Below are 19,482 nucleotides of genomic sequence, written 5' to 3'. Positions count from 1 at the left end.
TGCTAAAATAAATATCATGAGACGTCCATCATCAGATGAATGACATGGAAAAGTTAAGTTAGAGCCGCTAAAGCCAGTGCTATTACTACCCATGCGAACATGAACACTAGCGTTTCCCTCCAAAAATATAGCCTAAAACTTATCTAAGTTGTCACCCTGCCTCTCCAAATGCAAAACTGACATTAACAAAACGCAATAACAGCTTAAAAAGTACTTGGGTGTGTGTTTTATTTTATATTTACCGTTTAATAATGCAATCGCTGCTGTCTGTCCATAGAAGAACATGACAGCCCGCGTATGTTTTGGAACTATTGGAGCTTACATGAACCACGTGACAGCCGTCGCGGCGACATCAAAGAGTGTCGCAACTCTTTCTCTCTATGGCTCTGGGTTTAGGTATATGTAAGGTGGGAGGAGTTGGATCTGGATCCAACTCCTCCCCCTGGATTTCGTGTTCTGCAGTGAGGACCATCTCGAGATATCGGGGAGGCCTTTTTGGCTCTCTTTTTTATATCATAAATTACTTGCGCCTCAAAACGCGCAGATGACGTTCAAAGGCGGAGTCAAGTTATCCGATCTGTTTAGGTAAAGTCACGTGAGACTTGTGTTGCACATCAAGGGCTTTATTCAGTAAATGTGTTTTTGAACAAATCACTTGAGTAAATGATTCAGTGACTGCAGCTCTGGCTGCAACCGAAATCGCATACTTCCCTACGATATCCCAATTCAAAGTACTTATAAAAGAGTAACGTTAGGCAAAAAGTAGATGACCTACTATTTCCGGCGAGATTCTGAAGTGTGCATACGATGGACACTTTACTATCCCATGAGGCCACAGGAGAGAATTTGTGAATGACAGGGAAGCGACGCAAATAGGTCACATGATAATGAGAATATGGTACGAATGTAGTACGTCCATATTGTATTCATACTACACATATTCATATTTAAAGAACATACTTTTTTAGCGGTTGAGGAGTAATTACAAAATAAGTACCTATAAGAGAGTATGCGATTTCGGACGATGAGAGCCTTGTCTCTCATTTGGAGGTTGCATACGTCAACTTGAGGCTGCCTCACTTCTGCAAAGTAACCATTACATTCCAAAGTAAGTAAAAAAATTACAGTAATTTACACCACTTTTCTGAAATGGAACATCCTTGTCCTTCACCTCTGGAGGGTGCAGCCTTCCAAAAGAGACTGTTTCATTCATGAATGAATAAGTATTGAATGAAACACATATTGTAATAAAATGACACTATTAAGAAATATTATAACATCATTTAATATTAAAAAATGTTGATCACTGTACCCAAGTGTGAATAATACACAATGCATAATTTTAGGTGGTCTTAAGTTGTGTCCATGTCAGTGGGCCTCAGTGAGCAGGGGGATTTGGGGGCTCTCTGGGGCTTGCAGAGGGCTGGCCAAATCAGACACCACTGAACAGATCTGCTGTTTCTGCCCCATTTCTTTATTCAGATTATTCACCTCACTCTCTCTCTTTTTTAGCTTCATCTGTGAGATCCGTTTCTTCACTGCAGGGGCCTGTGAACACACACAGTAAAATCTAGGGCTGACAAATAATGATTACATTTTAATAAAATAATTACACAACATGCCTGATATATATCAGGGGAAAGGGGGGACTGTACACAGGTACACAGGCCCCTATATAGTATGTAAATATTTGCTAAGAAACACCCCTAAATGAAGATAAAAGGCATTACATTATAGTGGGAGTCGAAAGTATTTGTCTGCAATTTTTTTAAATAGGTCTAACATCAAACAAACAGGAACAGATTCATGCTCCATTTATAGCGCTGAGATTATGAGCTCAGGAAAGAACAAATTTGTTGGTGCTGCTAAAAATCTATTAATTGCACAGCGTGGAGTTTCTTTATAAAACCCAAGGCAGCCTGTGGCAAACAGCATGGATTTAGACCGTGCATATGTTCTGAAGATCAAACACACACACACTCTACTTATCAAGTCACTGATTCTAATCCACTGTTGCCATTGAGTGTACCTTTTCATAGCTTTCATTTGGTATACAGTTGTGATGGCCCACTCTTCTACTGCTTCTGCCCGTTCTCTCTGCACTAAAGCCCTGTAGAGAAAGCATTTATTATAGACGGCACTTGGTTGAGCGATGAAGCCACTTAAAGGTGCCTCTCTATAGAGAGACAGAGAGATGGTGTGTCTGAGATGTTGAAAATGTCTATTTTGAAGTATGACTTATCCATCATGCCTTAAAATAGGCATCCGTGAGTGAGTAAATAAATCAATTAACTTGTAAGTAAAAGCATCAGGGTACCATAGACTTTCTAACCGGCAATGCAATTGTTGGATTGTTTGTTTTTACAAACTTAGGTAAGAATCAGAACTGTTTTCTGAGGTAATCAACAGCAAGCTACATGCAAGTTTGTTGTAGAGCAACTTTTGACTTTTTATTTTTTTCTCTCTGTCACAGAGTTTCAGTCAGACTTTCTCACTATGATACCCTATTATTTCTGTTGGTTACACTGCGTTCCTGCTGGTTTCTCTGCAGCTGGTTGATGCTTTCCTGTAGAGCCTGGTGAAGCTGGTCTGTTTCTTGTCTCTGAGCCTCCAGTTCTGCCTTCACACTCTCAAGCTCGGCCTGTGTCTCGTAACCCAGCACCTGTCTCTCTCTGAGAGAAAGACACAGCATAGACGGACAAAACACAGCAAAAAAAAAAAAAACCTTTCATTTACAGTAATATAATATAATATCTATTTTAATATATTTTCAAATGTAATTTTAAGTTTCAGCAGCCATTACTCTAGTCAAATCATTGTAGTATGCTGATTTGGTACTCAAAAATACATTTACTATTATCAATAATAAATAATAAGTTTTAATAAGCTGCTTAATAATTTTGAGGAAACCATGATACGTTTCCATGTTTTTAAAGAATAGAAAGCTCAAAAGAACAACATATATTTGAAATAGAAAGCTTTTGATCAATGTAATACATCATCGCTGAATAAAAGTATCAATTGCATAAACGTAAATGTAAAATGTCATTTATTTGAAGAAAAAAATATGACCCCAAAATTTTGAACGGTGCATGTACATATTGCATTTATTACACATACTTTTATTTTATTTTGAAATGAAACTTTTTCTAAATGTATTAAAAATACACTGAGAAAGAGAGCGAGATAATTATTTGTGGTGAGTGTATTTTTCTGTTTGCACCTGAGTGTGTGTATTTCTCTCTGGTTCTCCTGCAGCAGTAGTTGTTGCTGTTGGCTCTGGCTGTTCTGTATTTCTAAGCGGGTTCTCACAAACTCCAGGTCTGTTTGTCTCATAGAGACTATGTGCTGTCTCTCGTTAGGAGGTATGTGCTTTAAACTAGCACAACCTGACATCTCACCATCACTTAGCTCCAGAGCCTCACGCAGCACTTGCACTAGCTCCAGGTACTAAACGAAAGACGAAAAATAATGATTTACCAACACAAACTAAAAACAGAGCACAATCTCAGGGCCACAGATGCTCTTTTCACACAATTTAGTTTGAGTTTGTACGTGCCATGTGTCACTCACTGTTCTCTCACTGAGCTCCAGAGCATCAGACATGTCCAGTCTGGCTGTACGCTCTCGTGCTGCCTCGGTCAAAGCTTCAGGGAACCCAAAAGCACTCTGCATGTGTGTAAAATAAGCACACTTAAAACACACAAAAATGAACACAGATGTCAGAAAGTGTCCCTCTTCTGCTTTAATGACAGCAGCACTTGAACTACTTGAACTCCACAAGCTTGTTTAAAACCTGATGATCACGTTCTCCAGCATGATTTGAGAATGATCCAAAGAGCAACTTGCGCTTCAATGGAATCAAGAAAATCTAACATCTGTTCAAAATGACTCAGTTTTAGTGTCACAAATTTGCTTATCTGATTAGTGACCTAGAAATGGTGCATAATCTTAAATATTTCTTGAATATATCATCTTATGTATTTCAGTACTGAAATATATGGAATAAGTGAAGCTACTACCACAGAACTGATGGATCCCCTCTGAGCTGCGGATCTCTTCATCCAACTCTGCTTCTCTGGCTCCCCCTGCTGGCTCAGACGCTCTGTAAACCACACAGAAGAAAATTGATCATGTTAGGTTAATGTATGCCAAAAATTAGATCAGATCAGGATCACCACATCCAAAAGTTTGATCATTAGTTAAAAAGGATTGCAAGACTCACTGCTAGGCCACTTCTGTTCTAGAGCTCTGATTCGCTCCCTCATGTCACGCAAACCTTCCTGCTGTTGAAGTATCGCTTCCTCACCACGATGACCTTTGTGTTTTGACCCCTGATTGATGACATCATTAGGAGCTGTCATGAGTGCCACATCCTGAGAAAACAACATCCATATAACAGTTAGCAGTGTCCATGTGTGATCTATGTGAGTCTGTGTTTGTGATCCCTTATTCTCCTTTTTTTTTTTTTGGTGAATGTACCCTACCATTAAAATGTTTTGGGTCGGTAAGATTTTTCAATGTTTTTAAAATATGTCTCTTGTGCTCACAAGGCTGCAATTATTTGAGAAAAAAAAAATTTAGTTAAAAGGGGAATATTGTGAAATATTACTACAATTTAAAATAACAGTTCTCTATTTTAATATATTTTAAAATGTAATTTATTCCTGTAAAGGCAAACCTGAATTTTTATCAGCCATTACTCCAGTTTTTAGTGTTACATAATTAAAATATAATTGTTTTGTAACATTATAGATGTCTTTACTGTCACTTTTGATTTAATGCATCTTTATTTAATTAAAGCATTAATTTTTTTTTTTTTTAAATCTTACTGACCCCAAACCTTTGAATGGTTATGCATATATCCAGATGTGCTTTTTAGGCTAATATCAGGCACATTCTGTTCCTCAATGTGACTAATATTTTTCTATTCAGAAAAAATTCAAACAGAGCATATTTTTCTTCTTTATCTTAATTTGTCTCGATTTTTCATAAAATATGTCTAAATATAGGTCATTTCAGTTTTGTTAATGTTTGTCCAGTTTGTTGCCGATCTCACTTTAGTGTTTCTTAAGGTCTGAAGTGGAACAAGGCTTGTGTTCTCCATCTCTCTGTATGCTGCTGCTTTAATTTTCAGGTCCTCCTCAGTTTGTCTAACAAAAATGGAACAATATCTACTCAGAAACACATTCACATGTTGTGGATTAATTTAGCAGACAAGTCATCTTCAAAAAAAAAACCCACTACTTTGTTTGATAAATCGTTTTATAATGCAAAGATTTAAGTTTGAGGCCATTGTATGTGTCTTTTTTTTTTTGGTCGTACCTCAGTTTTTCTTCCAGCTTCTTTGTTACTTCATCTTTCTGTTCCACTAGTTGTGACATCATGGTAAGCTTCTGTGTGAGCATGCTCAGTTGAATCTTCTGGTCTACAACTAAAGCTTTATGACTCTCCAACTCCAACTTCTGCTGTTCACTTAGTTGTCCTGCACAGACAGACACTCGGTAAGAAACATAAAGACAAACACAGAATGCAGATGTACTCGATTGTGTTGCTTTGTGTCTGACCTGTCATGTCAGAGAGCCGAGCATGAGCCTGGGCCAGGTCACAACTTAAGGCATTGATGATCTCACTCTGACTGACCACTTCCTGTTGGGATGAGACCAGAGATGCCCTGCAGGACAAATTAGATACAAGAATATTGTAAGTAGACAAGCAGATTGAGTATGATGATGAGTATAGCATACAGTATAGATTGTTTAAAGTCGGCATGAAACGGACAAAAGTGCAACAGTCTTTTCTTCCCTACAGTGATGTATATCCGAGTGAAATGGCCTCTCAAACAAGAAAAAATGTAGGATTTTGTCCATTGGGATTTGATTGGATCGTTGTGGTTTGCTATATTTCTGAGATGTCATGAGAGTGACAGGTTGTCCTGCCTTCACGCTGGTAAACTCATCATCAGAGAAGAGAAGAGATGTTGTTGCAGGAGGGAGGGGAAGTTATTTTGATTAAAGACTACAGGGGCACATGAATTTAAATCATTCATAATAACTTCTGCAATATTCCACACACAAAAAAAAGAATTCCATTAACAGAATAAACACTTCTGATCTTTTATAGATAAATAACAATAAATGATGTATACATGGTCTTTGGTTATCATTATAATTTTAAATAAATTAGAAGATTTTAGGATATTGACTGAGACAAAAAAAGAGACATATTTGCAGCAACAATTTAACAGTGCCTGATCTATGAAATGATTTAAAGAGAGAGACATGGACTGTGTAATTAGTTATTGAGCAAGAGATTCATAAATAATGCATAAAAAAAGGCATGCATTATGCATTAACAAGAGCACACTGTATGTATATTATTCTGCTCACGGTGAATGTGACAACAGAGAAAGGAAATCTATTTACAAAGTAACTTGCAATATATAAATCGCTAAGCTACAAGCTCACATACGCAGAGCTGTTGCATCTGGTTTTGGGGCAGTCCCAATGGCTAAATACTTAGAATAATAATATACAACATAGTTTTTGGATGATGGGTAATGCAGTGATACCGGAGGGATTTTATGGTTTGATCCAGTTCCGAATTTTCCTGTTTTTCTGATGTGCAAGACGTGCTGTTGCTTTCAAAGCCCGCCAGTCTATCGAGCGCCTCTGTGAGACAAGTACAACAAGGGTAAACATGATAATGAACACATATGTAGGATACATAAAATCTGTTACACAAATGAGTTTTAATTAGCTAATGCTTTTGAGAAGCTGCCCTCTATGTGTAACACATAAAACTGCAGCATTTCAAAACAATGTAAAACAAACATGTTTCTGTGAGCATGAGTTAAGGCAATCAGTACAGTCCAAATGCCACAAATTTGCTTATTTTAAATAGTGATCATAATGTTTATTTGTTTTTAATTTATTTTAAGTGAGTTTCAATGAAAATATGAATATTTTTGGTCGTGTTTATGAATATAAGGCTGTGCTCACCTTTGAGTTGGTCCTTCAGTGAGTCCCTCTCCTCCTCAATCACTCTCCATCTTTCCTCACTCTGCTGGGCTTTGTTTATTCGTGTTTCCATAGCAACAATGGTGTATGCGTGCTGTCGCACCTGCTCCCTGTACTCCTCTACCTCGACCCTGTGTTTCTCTCTCTCCTCTTCAGCTCCTCTCTGCAGGGCCTTCGCCTCTCTTTCCTCACACTGCTTCATCTTCTTGTTCCTCTCCTCTTTGAGATGGAATTCACGCAGTGTTTCTTTCAACTCTGCTTCTCGTATCTTGGCTTCTTCAAATTTGGTTTGCCACTCAGTCTTGCGTGTCTCTATCTCCCTGTGCAAGGCACTCTTGGAAGACAATAAAGTTATTGTCATGGAGTTTTTTTTTTTTATCACTGTGGTTCTGTGTCATAAAAGCCCATTTCCATCACATAAGAAAACGTACACTTTGGTAAATCCTAATTATGAATGATGTCAAAATTATGAATAAAAAAACATCATTATGAATTAAAAAAGTAAATAAAATATGCAATATTTATATAATTATGTTATTTTTTATGTGGTGGAAAAATGGGCTTCAATATGTGTCAAAGGGAGAAGCAAATAACCAACACATGTGGATAAATATTTGGGAAACTAGACTCTCAGAAACCAGAATATAGCGATGCAGCACATGTTGAGAGTTGAGGTCAGTTTTATTTCATTTCAGGGAATGAATTCAATTCTTAATTTTAACTCACCTCAGTTTGTCTTACTAACTGAAGGTCATCCTTAACCTCTTCCAGCTGTCGCATTAGTGTGTTTTTCATCTCTCTGTGTCCCTCGGCTGTCTGCATCATTAAAAGGTCAAAGGTCAAGAGAAACTTCAGTGAAACTTGAAATTTGATAGTAAATTCAATTCATTAAACTAATCTAGTGTAGTCTATTAGCTTGGAGTCAATTCTCTGAAACACTTTCAATAATATATGAATTTCCATTGGAACTGAGATGAGTTTCACTTCTAATTATAACTGAAAAATCTAAATGACAATCTCAGTAATTGAGAACATCCCTCAATAGGTCTATGTCTCAGAGACTACATTTGGTGTTTTTGAGAGAGGCAGCAACACCTGAAGTTTCTCCAGCTCAAACTGCTTTTGCATGAACTCCAGCCTGCTGTGAAGATCTCTGCCATGCATCTCTGTCTCCTGAAGCTTTTGCATCTCTGACTTCAGTACAGGAAAGAAAGACAGTCATGTGTCTTATGAAACATGAAATTGCTCGTTTCCTTATTCTTTAACTGACTTTGCTGCAATACCTTTAGTTTCCTGAGCTCTGATTGGATGTCCTTGTGGTCCTGGCATAAAATATGTAAGGCACCTGATACTCCTAGACAAAACAAATGATAACAATAATTCAGACTACGGTTCTGTAAAAAATGCACTGAAATTCAATAACAATTCAATATTTTGTAATACTATAGTGATTTAAATTCAACATCACTTAGCTTGTCACAGTCCTGCTTGAATCTTCCTAAACTTTCTGTTTCTTACCTCCAGTCTTCAAAGAGACATCAACCCCTGCTGTATTTAACATCTGCGCAGTATTTTGCAGTACTGTGAGCAGGAGGTTCAGTAAAAACAGCGAATGCTCCTGAACCCAGCTGAGCGCAGGACTCAAATTCATGACCTGCAGCCCAGATATTTCCATCTTCACTGTGTCCGCAATGCATGCATCTTGTACTCGACTCTGTATACAAACACAAAGAGATATTATATAGCTGTGCAACATGTGTATTGCTGTAACACAAACATACAACATTACTTGGCATAATCAATGTTTCCGCCTACTAATACCTGACATTCTTGCAGTCTGGCTCTAAATATCTGGGTCTCATCCAACATTTTACTCTGTGTGTGATCTTCCTCTTTGAATTTCATTTCAAAGTCATGCACTTTGGTTTTGTACATCTCCATCTGTTCCATTAGCTCTGATAAACAGTCCAACACCTCCAGAATCGGAAATAAAAATAAACAATTTCACAACAACAAAAGAATTCTGGCAGTTTTCTTGCCCTCATGACTGTCCAAATCTGCATGACTTTCTTTCTTCCGTGGAACACAAAAGACTTTTTTTTTAAATCCTGGCCACTCTTTTCAACATAATGACAGAGAATATAGATCATAAATTACAATAAAAAAAATCATAAATGTGGTCTAATCGACAATATCCATTTCTCAACTATATCCTTCTTTCTATTTCATTTCTACCCTTACAAAAAATAAGTATATTTCAAGATCATTTTATTAAGTATACTTTATGTAGTAAATATACTAATATCAATGTACTAGTGGTATACTTGTGAGTGAACTGTTTCAATACTGCTTGGGACTAAATTGACTCACTTTGTAACAGTAGTAGGAGGGGTTGAACGACTTTTTATGTGATGAAAGTCGAGTCGCTGATTACATCATTAATGAACAAATAAACCTGAACTTCGAGCTGAGACTGAAATTTGGCTTCTGATTTGCTTGAAATATTTTCTTACCTTTTGATCTGATTCTTTGTCAGAAACACGCACAGTCTTGACGATCTGGTTACGAAAACTGTCAAACTTTGAAGAAATGTCAGATAAGTTATAGTAATAGACACTTTACAGACTGCTGTTCCTGTCTTGAGGTCACTTACCCTTGACTGTGTGTGTTTGAGTTCAGCTAGAACTCTCTGTTCTCTCTGCTGCGTCTGCTCATGAAACTGCTTCAGTCTGTCTATCTCTGTCAGCAGAGAAGCCTGTTCCTACAGCGCACATCACACATGAACATACATGAAATCAGATTTCATAAGCTGCCATTACCTGGCCCAGTGGCTTAATGGATAAGACATCAGTCTCTGGAGCAGTGTTGCCAAATATATTCAATGGAAAGTAGCTAAAGTCTGCTCAAAAATAGTTAAATATCGCTAGATGACATAATGCACCAATTGTCGGCAATTTACATCTGTTTTCTCTCCTAATCCGTGCTCACATACTGTAATTTTAAATTAATATATAGCTGAATGTCCAATAAAGCTGTTCTCATTTACTTATTTTCTGTCAGACAACAGAATGATTATGATATAGTTACTGACTACATGTTAACCAGATTTGTTGCTAGCTAAGAAAAAGTTGCTACAGGGGTCTGAAAAGTCACTAATCTCACTGTGTGGAGATCAGGACTGGGTGTGAGTGAAACCGAAAACTCACTTTTTTGAGGGATTCTGCCTCACTCTTCCTGACAAGTAACTCATTCTGATGCTTCTGGGAGTCTTTCAACTTTTAAAACCACACCAAACAAGAGAAACAGTTATGTTTATTGATAAAACATAAAAACAGCATCATTAAAACATAAGTGCTGATGCAGGAACCTTGTCCATCATGCTTGTGAGCTTGGCTTCTTTGTGTCTCACATCTTGTCTGAGTTTGTCCACCTCAGCTGCTAGTTTAAGAGCCTGTTTCTCTCGAGCAGACACATCTCTCTGCAAACTGCTAATCAATGCTGAATCAAAAATTAAAAATAATAAAACACAGAGTAACTACCTGCTCAGATCTAACAGGATGGTCCCTGTATGCAACAATTATGTTATTGATAATTTCACTACAACAATATAAGTGTATCTTAATATTACACAAATGTCCAAAGGTTTGGGGTCAGTAAGATTTGTTATGTACTTGAAAGAAGTATTTATGCTCACCACGGCTGAATTTATTCAATCAAAAATATACAGTAAAACTACAGTAATATTATCAAAAATTATTTCAATTTAAAAGAACTGCTTTTTTTATTTGAATTTATTCCTGTGATGGCAAAGCTGAATTTTCAGCAGCCATTACGCCAGTCTTCAATGTCACATGATCTTTCTCAAAAAAAATTATTATTATTAATGTTGAAAACAGTTCTGCTGCTTAAACTGTGATACACTTTTTCAGGATTTTTTGATGAATAGAAAGCTCAAAAGAACAGCATAGAATAGTAGTGTGTGTATATCAAAGGCAGTATAAAAATAATACTATTGTATATACTTACAATTGTACTTTTATATAAATGGATATATAATAATAATATTAATAATATATAATAATATAATCATAATATATCATATCATATGTCATAAAAAAAACAATATATATAATATATAATATCATCTATAATATCATCATCATACCTCCTGTAGAGGAATTATTTTCATTCCTCAGTTTATTCATCTGTTCTGATAGACTACGTATCTTCTGATCTCTCTCTGTAACAGCCTGTCTGAGCATCTCTCCAGAACGTCCCTGAAGTTCCATCATCTACATGAAGAGATAAAGAGATAAAGCTTACAAAAATGCACGGCAGTTAATTATTAAATAGCACATGAAAGATTTCCAAGGGATTTTCGAGAGAGAATAAATAGCTTTAGCAAATAAATGTGTCTCTCTTAAATTGAATATTCAAGCAAAAAATAAATAATAAAACTTGAAACATTATAGTCAATAATGGGTATTTTTGCTACAGAGTGGATGCTTTCTCATGGACCAGTGGCCTTCTGGATAAGACATCAGCATATGGCACTGGAGATTGTGAGTTCAAGTCCCACTAGGGTCATTGCCGTTTTTATAAGAGGTTTACTGTTTCTTTTTTGAGATGGAGACAACGCATGGTGTTTTCTGTGATCTCATTCTTGTCCTGTAACATAATTGGGGCTCTTAATCCCAGACTTACCCAATGTAAATTTTTACTGTACTGCCATATGAATTAAGTTGTAACTCAAATGGCACGAAAAAGGGCACCTTATTTTTATTGTATCATGAATTCCAACCTGCAGCCTTTGTATTTGTATATGACTATGAATCTGCTGCTAGCAATTAGTTGCAGACGACTGATATAATCTAAGTTAGTACTATTATTGAACTCCTTCAAAATAGGTGAGACTTGAAGTCACAATCCCCTATTCCTGAGGCTGATGCTTCATCCATTATAAAACAGTCACAAAACAATAAATAATGTAAAGTGAAATGTAACAAAGCAGACACCTGCTCCTTTAGCTGCTGTATCTGATCTTTCTTCTCTTTGATGTCACTCTCCAGGCAGCGAAGTCTGAGTGTGACATCTGGATCACCCTGCTTCTTCTGAGACAGCTGGAGCTTCAGAGCTGACACTTCCTCCTTCAGGGCCATGATCACATCATCCTTCCTTTGTGACTCATCCTCAAAGCACACAGACACACGAACGTGTCCCTCTCCGGGCCAATGCAACCTCTCCTCCTAAGAAAGATCACAGTTATCAGTGTATTGTTTAAGCCTTTTAGCCCTGTGAGATGGCATAACAATTGCATAGATCGTACAGTGACCAAACAAACACTAAGGTTTTTTTAACAGGATGTTACACTCACCTCCTCCATTGGCAAGGGGTTAATGCTTTGAGAATTGTGAGGTTGTGTCTTATTTCTTAGATAACATCCTTTTCCTGTATTACCACTCCAGCTTCCTGCAAAAAAAAAGAGGAAAAAAAAGAAAATTGGATTCAGTTTGAAATAAACTAAGTAACACTTCATTTTTTACTTGTATGCTGAAAAAGACTTTAACTGCTACCTGGTCTGCTGGACTGGGTTTTGCGATCAGGTGTATTTGGACCCCGTTTAGACCCAGCGCTCATGGGGCGAGGTCTGGTGGGAGGGTGGGGTGAAACAGAAGGGGTCCGAGCTCGTACCCAGGCCTGCGGAATGGGAGACTGAGCAGCCAGAAGAGGAAACTGTTTGGGAGTAAGGCAAAAAAAGTATTTAATATAAATATTAGATTGTTATTTATAATATCATTATTTAATATAAACTTCAATCGGTACATTACAGGTTTTATATATGATAATGAATTTTCTGTGTCTTTGAACTTGAACTTAAGTCAATATAAAATGCTACTGAAACAGAACGGATATAAAAAGACACATAAACAAGACACATAAACAAAAAGACACAATGTCATTTCTCTTTTCCGTTCAAACACATCAAAAAAGTTACTGATTTCTCGCTGTCAGTGGAGAGCTCATAGGTTGATCCTCCATAGCCAAAGTGAAGCTGGTCTCCCGGAGAGAGGCGCACAGTGGCATTGTGTATCCGGCAGTCATTGACGTAGGTCCCGTGGGCAGAGTTCAAGTCACGAATAACATAGCAGCTGTCCGCTTCACACCAGTCAATAGTGGCATGACACTCGTCCACCCCACTATTCTGAGTAGATGAGATGAGACACACTTAAAAAAACATTCTAGTGACGTGTCTCGTAGGAGTCAGAAATTCAGAATGTCATCAGATCATCATCTCATCAAGACATAATTAAAAGTTGAATCAATAACCCTGTGAACTGACATTAGTGGACACATCTGGGAAAGAAATATAATACAGTACCTGCAGACAGAGGTCAGAGTCTTTGTGTGTTCCTATAGTAGTTCTTTTAGGCTGGAGTTTAAATACCCAGTTTAGAGTTTTGAGGTAACCCCTCATTTCAACCTGAATTGCAGAGAAAACTATTAAATTGGCATTCAGCCCTTACTGAATTTCTATGTATCTGTGTCTTTTTTTAAAACCTAAGTAAGTTACTTGCATAACATAATAGGCATGGTCAGCATTTTTTATACTGTAGATTGCAATGATTGTGTCTTGACAACTCACCAGTACGAGTTTTCATCTGCATTCGTCCAAACTGTGTACGACCCTGCTGCTCATGGGCATGTTTCTTGCTGTCTCTAAATAGGTTGTGTACGAGTGTCATGGTAACGTCAAAAGAGTATTGCCCCGCCTTCAACACAGCGTGCAGTCCGTTCTGTCTGGGTGAGCAGACGACGTCAACCACCCTGGAAACTTTCGAGACGCGCTGGTGCTTGAACGAAGGTTGTCAAAATAAATAGAATTTTGTATTTAAGTCCTTCATTTAAAATATATATTTTATGCTCGTATTATTTTATTTCTAAATTTCGTTCTATTCTAACATTACTTGTATTGGCTATATCAGGTTGATGAATACAACTTAATTAAACATGGCTCCTCTGAAGATTATGTCACTTCCTCTTGATCATATGATTTAAAGGGACAGTTGACTATATTATTATGAGGTAAAACAATCAAATAACCCTATATAGAGATTGGACTGTCAGAGAGTTTGGGAATATTCACACATAATTTATAGGCTACACATATCACAGTTTTAAAATCAAACATTTTTAAAACATCACGGTTGTTTAAACTGTGTCGGCAGCAAGTCGTTTCCCATCGTGCTTTTGATCAGCACAGTCGGTGGAGAGCAACTGCGCTCGACTGCAGAATCCGACGTGACCGCAAGAGTTTTTTGCCATACGTCAGCATATCAGAGCAAGGTGGACCACACTCGGACACATTTCTAACCGGCATGAATGCATCTCGCGGTGATCGGTTCTACGCAGATTTTGCTAATCTCAAACAAGCCTATCATCGCACAGTGTGTTTGCTGCTACGATCTACATCCAGGACCGTCGCTATAGTGGGGTGAAAGGTGGTGACAATTAGGGCACCCGCTGCCCAGGGGGGCCCACAAAATCCAGCAGTTATAACCTACTATATAGGCCCCTGTTGTATGAATAATTCTAATATTTATATTAGTTGTATGCCTGAGATTCAAATGAAAACCACAAAAACATGCAATTTGGTTAAATATTTTTTCCAAATAGTATTGTAAATAGATAGAGTTTAAAAAAATGACACGAAAAATAATGACATATATTTTTTAAATTTGACTGCATTCTTGTCAATTTCTAAATGTTTACTTTTTGATTTATGAATTATAACAGACTGATGGGGGAAAAAACATTATTTTGCTGTTACTTTTTTTAAAATTGGTTTTATTATTATTTAACAATTTCTTGCTTTTTGTTAGTTTTTATTAGTTGTATTTTTTATATAAACATTTAACTTTTAAAATAAAGGTTTTACAACAACATCACCATCTTCTGTTATATGGGCCTCCATGCTCATCTATTGTACAGTATATGATATTGATATTGGTGGAGGGTAGGGGGGCCCACATCAAGATTTTTTCAGGGGGCCCCGAATCCTCTAGCTACGGCCGTGCCTACGTCCACTTACTAACTAGCCAATAAAAACGCATCATGAAATGGTGTATTGATGAACGCGACATGGTGCTAAAACTTAAAACTACTTTAAGCTCCAAAATTTGCATGCCAAGTTGGCCTCTTTTCCCTAGCCATGACCGCATCCATGTTCTCCTCTTTCGCTTCCTCCTCGTTTTTTTCAGTGATTCATATTGCTCTATTTTGTTTGCCATTACCTCATGCTGATGATGATGATCATCGTAAAGTCTACATACATGTCATACCCAAGTTTATTACATCCGTGTCGTAGTGTGATTTGTAATGATCTTATAGGATTGCCGAAATCGCACAGTCTGTACAGCACTGACTAGAGCAATGTTTACCTCGGCATTTGTAACTAACTTTATAATACACCCTCAACCCACAGCACTTTAGCCGATGAATTATCTAAATTAGATATTTAATTGGAAACATATATTTATTAGGCCAATAAAAACATAACCACAACAAGAAGACGAATATATATTGCTTTTTAATATTTTTATTTTTTTACTTCTTTAAAGGCAATTAGACAAGAGTTTTGAATGAACTTTTTGTTGTTGTTTTTGATGATGATGATGATGATGATGATGATTTTGAAATAACAACACCTTCCACACTTTAATAAGAGGTCATCACCTGAAAGATAAGAGGCCATTTAAATATCTAATATGTCTTAAATATATGTCAACAGGATGTGTAAAAAAAAAAGATGGTGTGTGCTCAGAAAAAGACACTCACATTACTGATCCAGGAACTGTAGCCAGACACACGGGTGAAGACAGAAGGCTTCTTGCGGTAGTTGCAGCCCAAGCTGGAGCCAAAACTCACAATGCCGTGAACATCCCAGGTGCCGTCACTTCTCTGGCAGTTCAGAGGGCCACCAGAATCACCCTGCACAAGTGAGTAACAAAAGTTTACATCATTAGGGCATTTTCACACATACTGGTTATAATGAAATATCAAACACTCATTAGGGACAATAACAACGTCAATAAATAAAGTGTGCATAAAACCCACATTGCAGCTGGACACAACTCCATCTCCACCAGCGCACACCATGAGGTTGGTTACGAGGTTGCCCCACCAGTCAGACTTAGTGCAGGTAGCGTAGTCCACAACTGGGAGCATAGCCTGCTGCATTACATCAGCAATGGGACCATTGGCTGAAAAAACGAGAAAGCAAAACGTGTTTTTTGTTTTGTTTTTCGGCTTGAAAAATAAGAAAATAGCATTGCAGTGGAAAGGCACATACTCCAGAGGCGTCCCCAGCCAGTGACGTAACAGGAGAAGTTGTGAGGCAGGATGCTGCCAGAAGTAGGCAGGCAAGCAGGTGAGATCTTGTCGTTGAAAGTCACTGGAGTCGACAGCTTGATCAGGGCAATGTCATTGCTGAGAAACACACAAATGCATCAAAAACACTCTTAGTTTAGACAGATCTTCCCGGTCAAAAGTTGAGAATAATTACGATTGTTTTAATGTTGTTGAAAGAAGTCTCTTATGCTCACCAAGGCTGCATTTATTTAATCAAAAATACAGTAAAAACAGAAATATCATGTATCATGATGTATTCATGAAAAATGTATTCCACAAAAAAAAAATATTAAGCAGCAAAAACAACATTTATAATAATAAGAATGATTATTGATAAACCAGTACCAAATCAGCATTTAAAATGTATTTCTGGAGGATCATGTGACACTGAAGACTGGAGTAATGATGCTGAAACTTCTGCTTTGACATCACAAGAATAAATTACATTTTAAAATATATTCAAATAGGACATTTTTAATTGTAATAATTTTTCACAATATTAAAGTTTATACTGTGTTGTTGATAAAATAAATACAGCCTTTGTGAGCATAAGAGACTTCCTTTAAAAACATTAAAAAAACTTTTGACCTGTAGTGTACATTAAAATTAGATAAGGACCAACCGGATATTGTAGGAGTCCCAGTTCTCATGCACGATAATCCTGGCAGGAGAGATGGCGAGAGAGCCGGACTCGCTGCTGAGTGCCAGGTTGTGCTTGCCCAGGTAGACTCTGTAAGTTCGGCTGCTGCTTGGCAAAAGTTTAAGACAATGCAAATTAAGGAAACATTCATTGCATTCCTTAAATGCCAGCTATAGAGCAGTGCTGCATTATGTTTCATGTTGCCTATTGTGACAGAAGGAGCAGTGTAGGCCTACCCAATGCAGTGAGCAGCGGTCAAGACCCACTCCTTGGAGATCAGGGTGCCACCACAGGTGTGATAAAAGCTGGAGCCACTCTGGTACTGGAGAGACACCTGAAATATTGAGGAGGTAATGAGTGTTGAAACCGGAGCTCTTTTCAGTGCATTTAGTCATACAGTCAAAATTATTTTTATAATTTATAATTTATAGTTTATAATTACTAGTTGATGGTTAAACATTTTAGGATGAGATTAATGAACTGTAGCATTCACAATACCTGCCATGGCCAGCTGTTTGGTTTAACATCAGTTCCACCCACCACCCTCGAGGCGAGAGGTTTATAGGTGGGCTGCCCACATCCGTAGGCTGTTTCAAGACAACACACAGTGATAAATTACATGTCTGCTCAGGTTCATTAGCTACAATGCACGTGAACGTGAATTGTGAAAGATATCCCTGCTTTTTCCGATGCTTAGGAACCCAAGATAATTTCTGAACTCTTTTTAGAGGTTAGAGTAGACAAATGATCATCTTACCGCCAGCAATGAACAGAGCCAAGATCAGAAACATCATGATGCCTGATTTCAGTGGCTACAAGCGAACACCCATCACTTATATACAGTAACCAGGGTTGCCAGATAGCCCAATTCCACAGTTTCCCATGGAATTGGGCTACTTTTAATCTGTTGCCACAGGTTGATTTTTTTTCTCCCTAGCGGGTTAAAGGTTTATTTGACTGACATGCTTGTATTGAGATATTTTACCCATTTTACATTCTAACAATGATACAACTATTATGAGTTTTGTGTGGAAGCGCACTGGGGGAGCTCCTTTATGAAAACAGACTGTTTATGATTACTACTATATAATGGTTTTCAAGTTGAATTGTGTATAATGCATATAGTGACTGTAAAGTATGCATTTTAGGGATGGTAGTGACGTAGTTTTAATATTTGGGATATGATCATTGGGCTTGTTTTGGGCTACTTTTGATTGGCTATTAGACTAGTTTTGTCACGCAGACCTGGCAACCCTGACAGCAACTAACCTGGACAGCAAAATAGGCTAGTTACAATTCCTGCTGCAATGCACTGATAGCATTTCCAGTATCATTTAACCTTGTAGATAAACATCCCAAAATATCAGTTATCTTTCAGGTTTTATGAATGCGGCCTGTGAAATGCACAGATGTGATGCAGAAATCCATTACCAAAGCCAGATGGCTTTTTGTGCTTCACAAAAAGTTTTTTTTTGGGGGGGGGGGGGGATTGAACTATTAATATAGGCTACATTTGTGACAAAAACTACAAATGTAAACGGGTCATGTCTTTTGGATTGGGTCTTGATCTGAAGTCGTAAGAATTCAAGGAAGAGAAAAAAAAACTATTAAAAGATTATTCTGCAGTCAGAGTAAATGCGAGAACAAAACGTCAACATGTTAATCAACTGCAAATTTATTTTTAACTGATTAGATTATACCTTGTGAAATATTAAGTTCAAGGTGTACCAGAGAACTACTTCTGAATAGTTTTTCTCTAAAGCAATCATTCATGCCAAAAGAGTAAGTTTGTGCTCTTGGCTTTTCTAGTTGTTGGAGGTAAGAAGTTTTAAAGACTGATAATATATATTTTTTATTTATTTATGGTAACCACAAGGAGAGTAGTATAATTATTAATTATCATGCAAATTGCTTAGGGGTCAATGACAAATTAGAGTGTTCATAATTAAGAAAATGAAGAATCTTTTCGAAGGAGATTTTAAACTAAAATCTGGTGTAGAACATGTGTCAAGTTCTACCAGAAAGACTCGGGAGATAAAATTATGTAACGAAGCATTCATTTATTGGCAGCCCAGCAAGCAATTATTTGTAAAGTTCTTTGGCGTAGGCCCCGTCCATAGATCGTAATCCGAGGGTAGCGGATCAGCATCTCCTGCCTGAAGACGAAGGCAGGGGCGCAGCCGACCCCCCAGGGAAGAATAGACGGGACCATCCTGGTGGTGGTGGGGAGGGTGGAGGGTGTTGTCGCATCGGCATCTGCGAACTCAAAAATGTGTAAGTACCGATCTTTTATACGATAAGAATAAGGGCGTGATTGGATAAACTTGAAGGTAACAAGTGACGCAGTAATTAAGTCTTCCTGGCAGAACTTATGCTAAAGCTTTCATTTCTTAAAAATGTTCTCATTCTATTCAT

General features: G+C 37.5%; 2 protein-coding genes across 2 annotated transcripts; both read right to left on the bottom strand.

Moving 5' to 3' along the window:
• Nucleotides 1-1,267: 1,267 nt before the first annotated feature.
• On the bottom strand, nucleotides 1,268-13,777 carry fhad1 (forkhead-associated (FHA) phosphopeptide binding domain 1). The gene is made up of 28 exons (XM_056252413.1): nucleotides 13,663-13,777; nucleotides 13,399-13,500; nucleotides 13,015-13,221; nucleotides 12,593-12,752; nucleotides 12,394-12,488; nucleotides 12,035-12,265; nucleotides 11,185-11,311; nucleotides 10,387-10,517; nucleotides 10,226-10,294; nucleotides 9,673-9,780; nucleotides 9,533-9,598; nucleotides 8,841-8,993; nucleotides 8,538-8,733; nucleotides 8,303-8,373; nucleotides 8,115-8,213; nucleotides 7,746-7,835; nucleotides 7,002-7,353; nucleotides 6,572-6,671; nucleotides 5,568-5,674; nucleotides 5,326-5,485; nucleotides 5,060-5,153; nucleotides 4,226-4,376; nucleotides 4,023-4,105; nucleotides 3,574-3,669; nucleotides 3,224-3,450; nucleotides 2,504-2,672; nucleotides 2,030-2,110; nucleotides 1,268-1,548 (listed from the first exon to the last, which is right to left on the bottom strand). Exons 2-28 carry the CDS (start codon nucleotides 13,492-13,494, stop codon nucleotides 1,369-1,371), a joined length of 3,699 nt encoding a protein of 1,232 aa, XP_056108388.1. The 5' UTR covers nucleotides 13,495-13,500; nucleotides 13,663-13,777; the 3' UTR covers nucleotides 1,268-1,368.
• Nucleotides 13,778-15,604: 1,827 nt separating this feature from the next.
• On the bottom strand, nucleotides 15,605-17,929 carry ela2 (elastase 2). The gene is made up of 8 exons (XM_056252411.1): nucleotides 17,825-17,929; nucleotides 17,566-17,654; nucleotides 17,304-17,401; nucleotides 17,050-17,172; nucleotides 16,369-16,505; nucleotides 16,134-16,279; nucleotides 15,855-16,007; nucleotides 15,605-15,752 (listed from the first exon to the last, which is right to left on the bottom strand). Exons 1-8 carry the CDS (start codon nucleotides 17,859-17,861, stop codon nucleotides 15,735-15,737), a joined length of 801 nt encoding a protein of 266 aa, XP_056108386.1. The 5' UTR covers nucleotides 17,862-17,929; the 3' UTR covers nucleotides 15,605-15,734.
• Between the last annotated feature and the right edge of the window lie 1,553 nt (nucleotides 17,930-19,482).

Source organism: Rhinichthys klamathensis, unplaced genomic scaffold, assembly GCF_029890125.1.
Source record: "Rhinichthys klamathensis goyatoka isolate OS25496 unplaced genomic scaffold, OSU_Roscu_1.1 h1tg000094l_1, whole genome shotgun sequence".
Classification (NCBI taxonomy): Eukaryota; Metazoa; Chordata; class Actinopteri; order Cypriniformes; family Leuciscidae; genus Rhinichthys; species Rhinichthys klamathensis.
The sequence above is the reverse complement of the archived record's forward strand: the minus strand, read 5'-3'. Positions and strand labels throughout refer to the sequence as shown.

Excerpts from the sequence above, each read along its gene's own strand:
- fhad1 (XM_056252413.1), bottom strand. The coding sequence starts at position 13,494 with ATGAGGGGTTACCTCAAAACTCTAAACTGGGTATTTAAACTCCAGCCT. Across the intron at positions 12,489-12,592 it reads AACCCAGTCCAGCAGACCAG|GAAGCTGGAGTGGTAATACA; the intron begins GTAGCAGTTAAA and ends TTTTTTTTGCAG. Across the intron at positions 2,111-2,503 it reads TAACCAACAGAAATAATAGG|GGCTTTAGTGCAGAGAGAAC; the intron begins GTATCATAGTGA and ends CTTTCTCTACAG.
- ela2 (XM_056252411.1), bottom strand. The coding sequence starts at position 17,861 with ATGATGTTTCTGATCTTGGCTCTGTTCATTGCTGGCG. Across the intron at positions 17,402-17,565 it reads CAAACAGCTGGCCATGGCAG|GTGTCTCTCCAGTACCAGAG; the intron begins GTATTGTGAATG and ends TCAATATTTCAG. Across the intron at positions 16,280-16,368 it reads TGGCTGGGGACGCCTCTGGA|CCAATGGTCCCATTGCTGAT; the intron begins GTATGTGCCTTT and ends TCGTTTTTTCAG.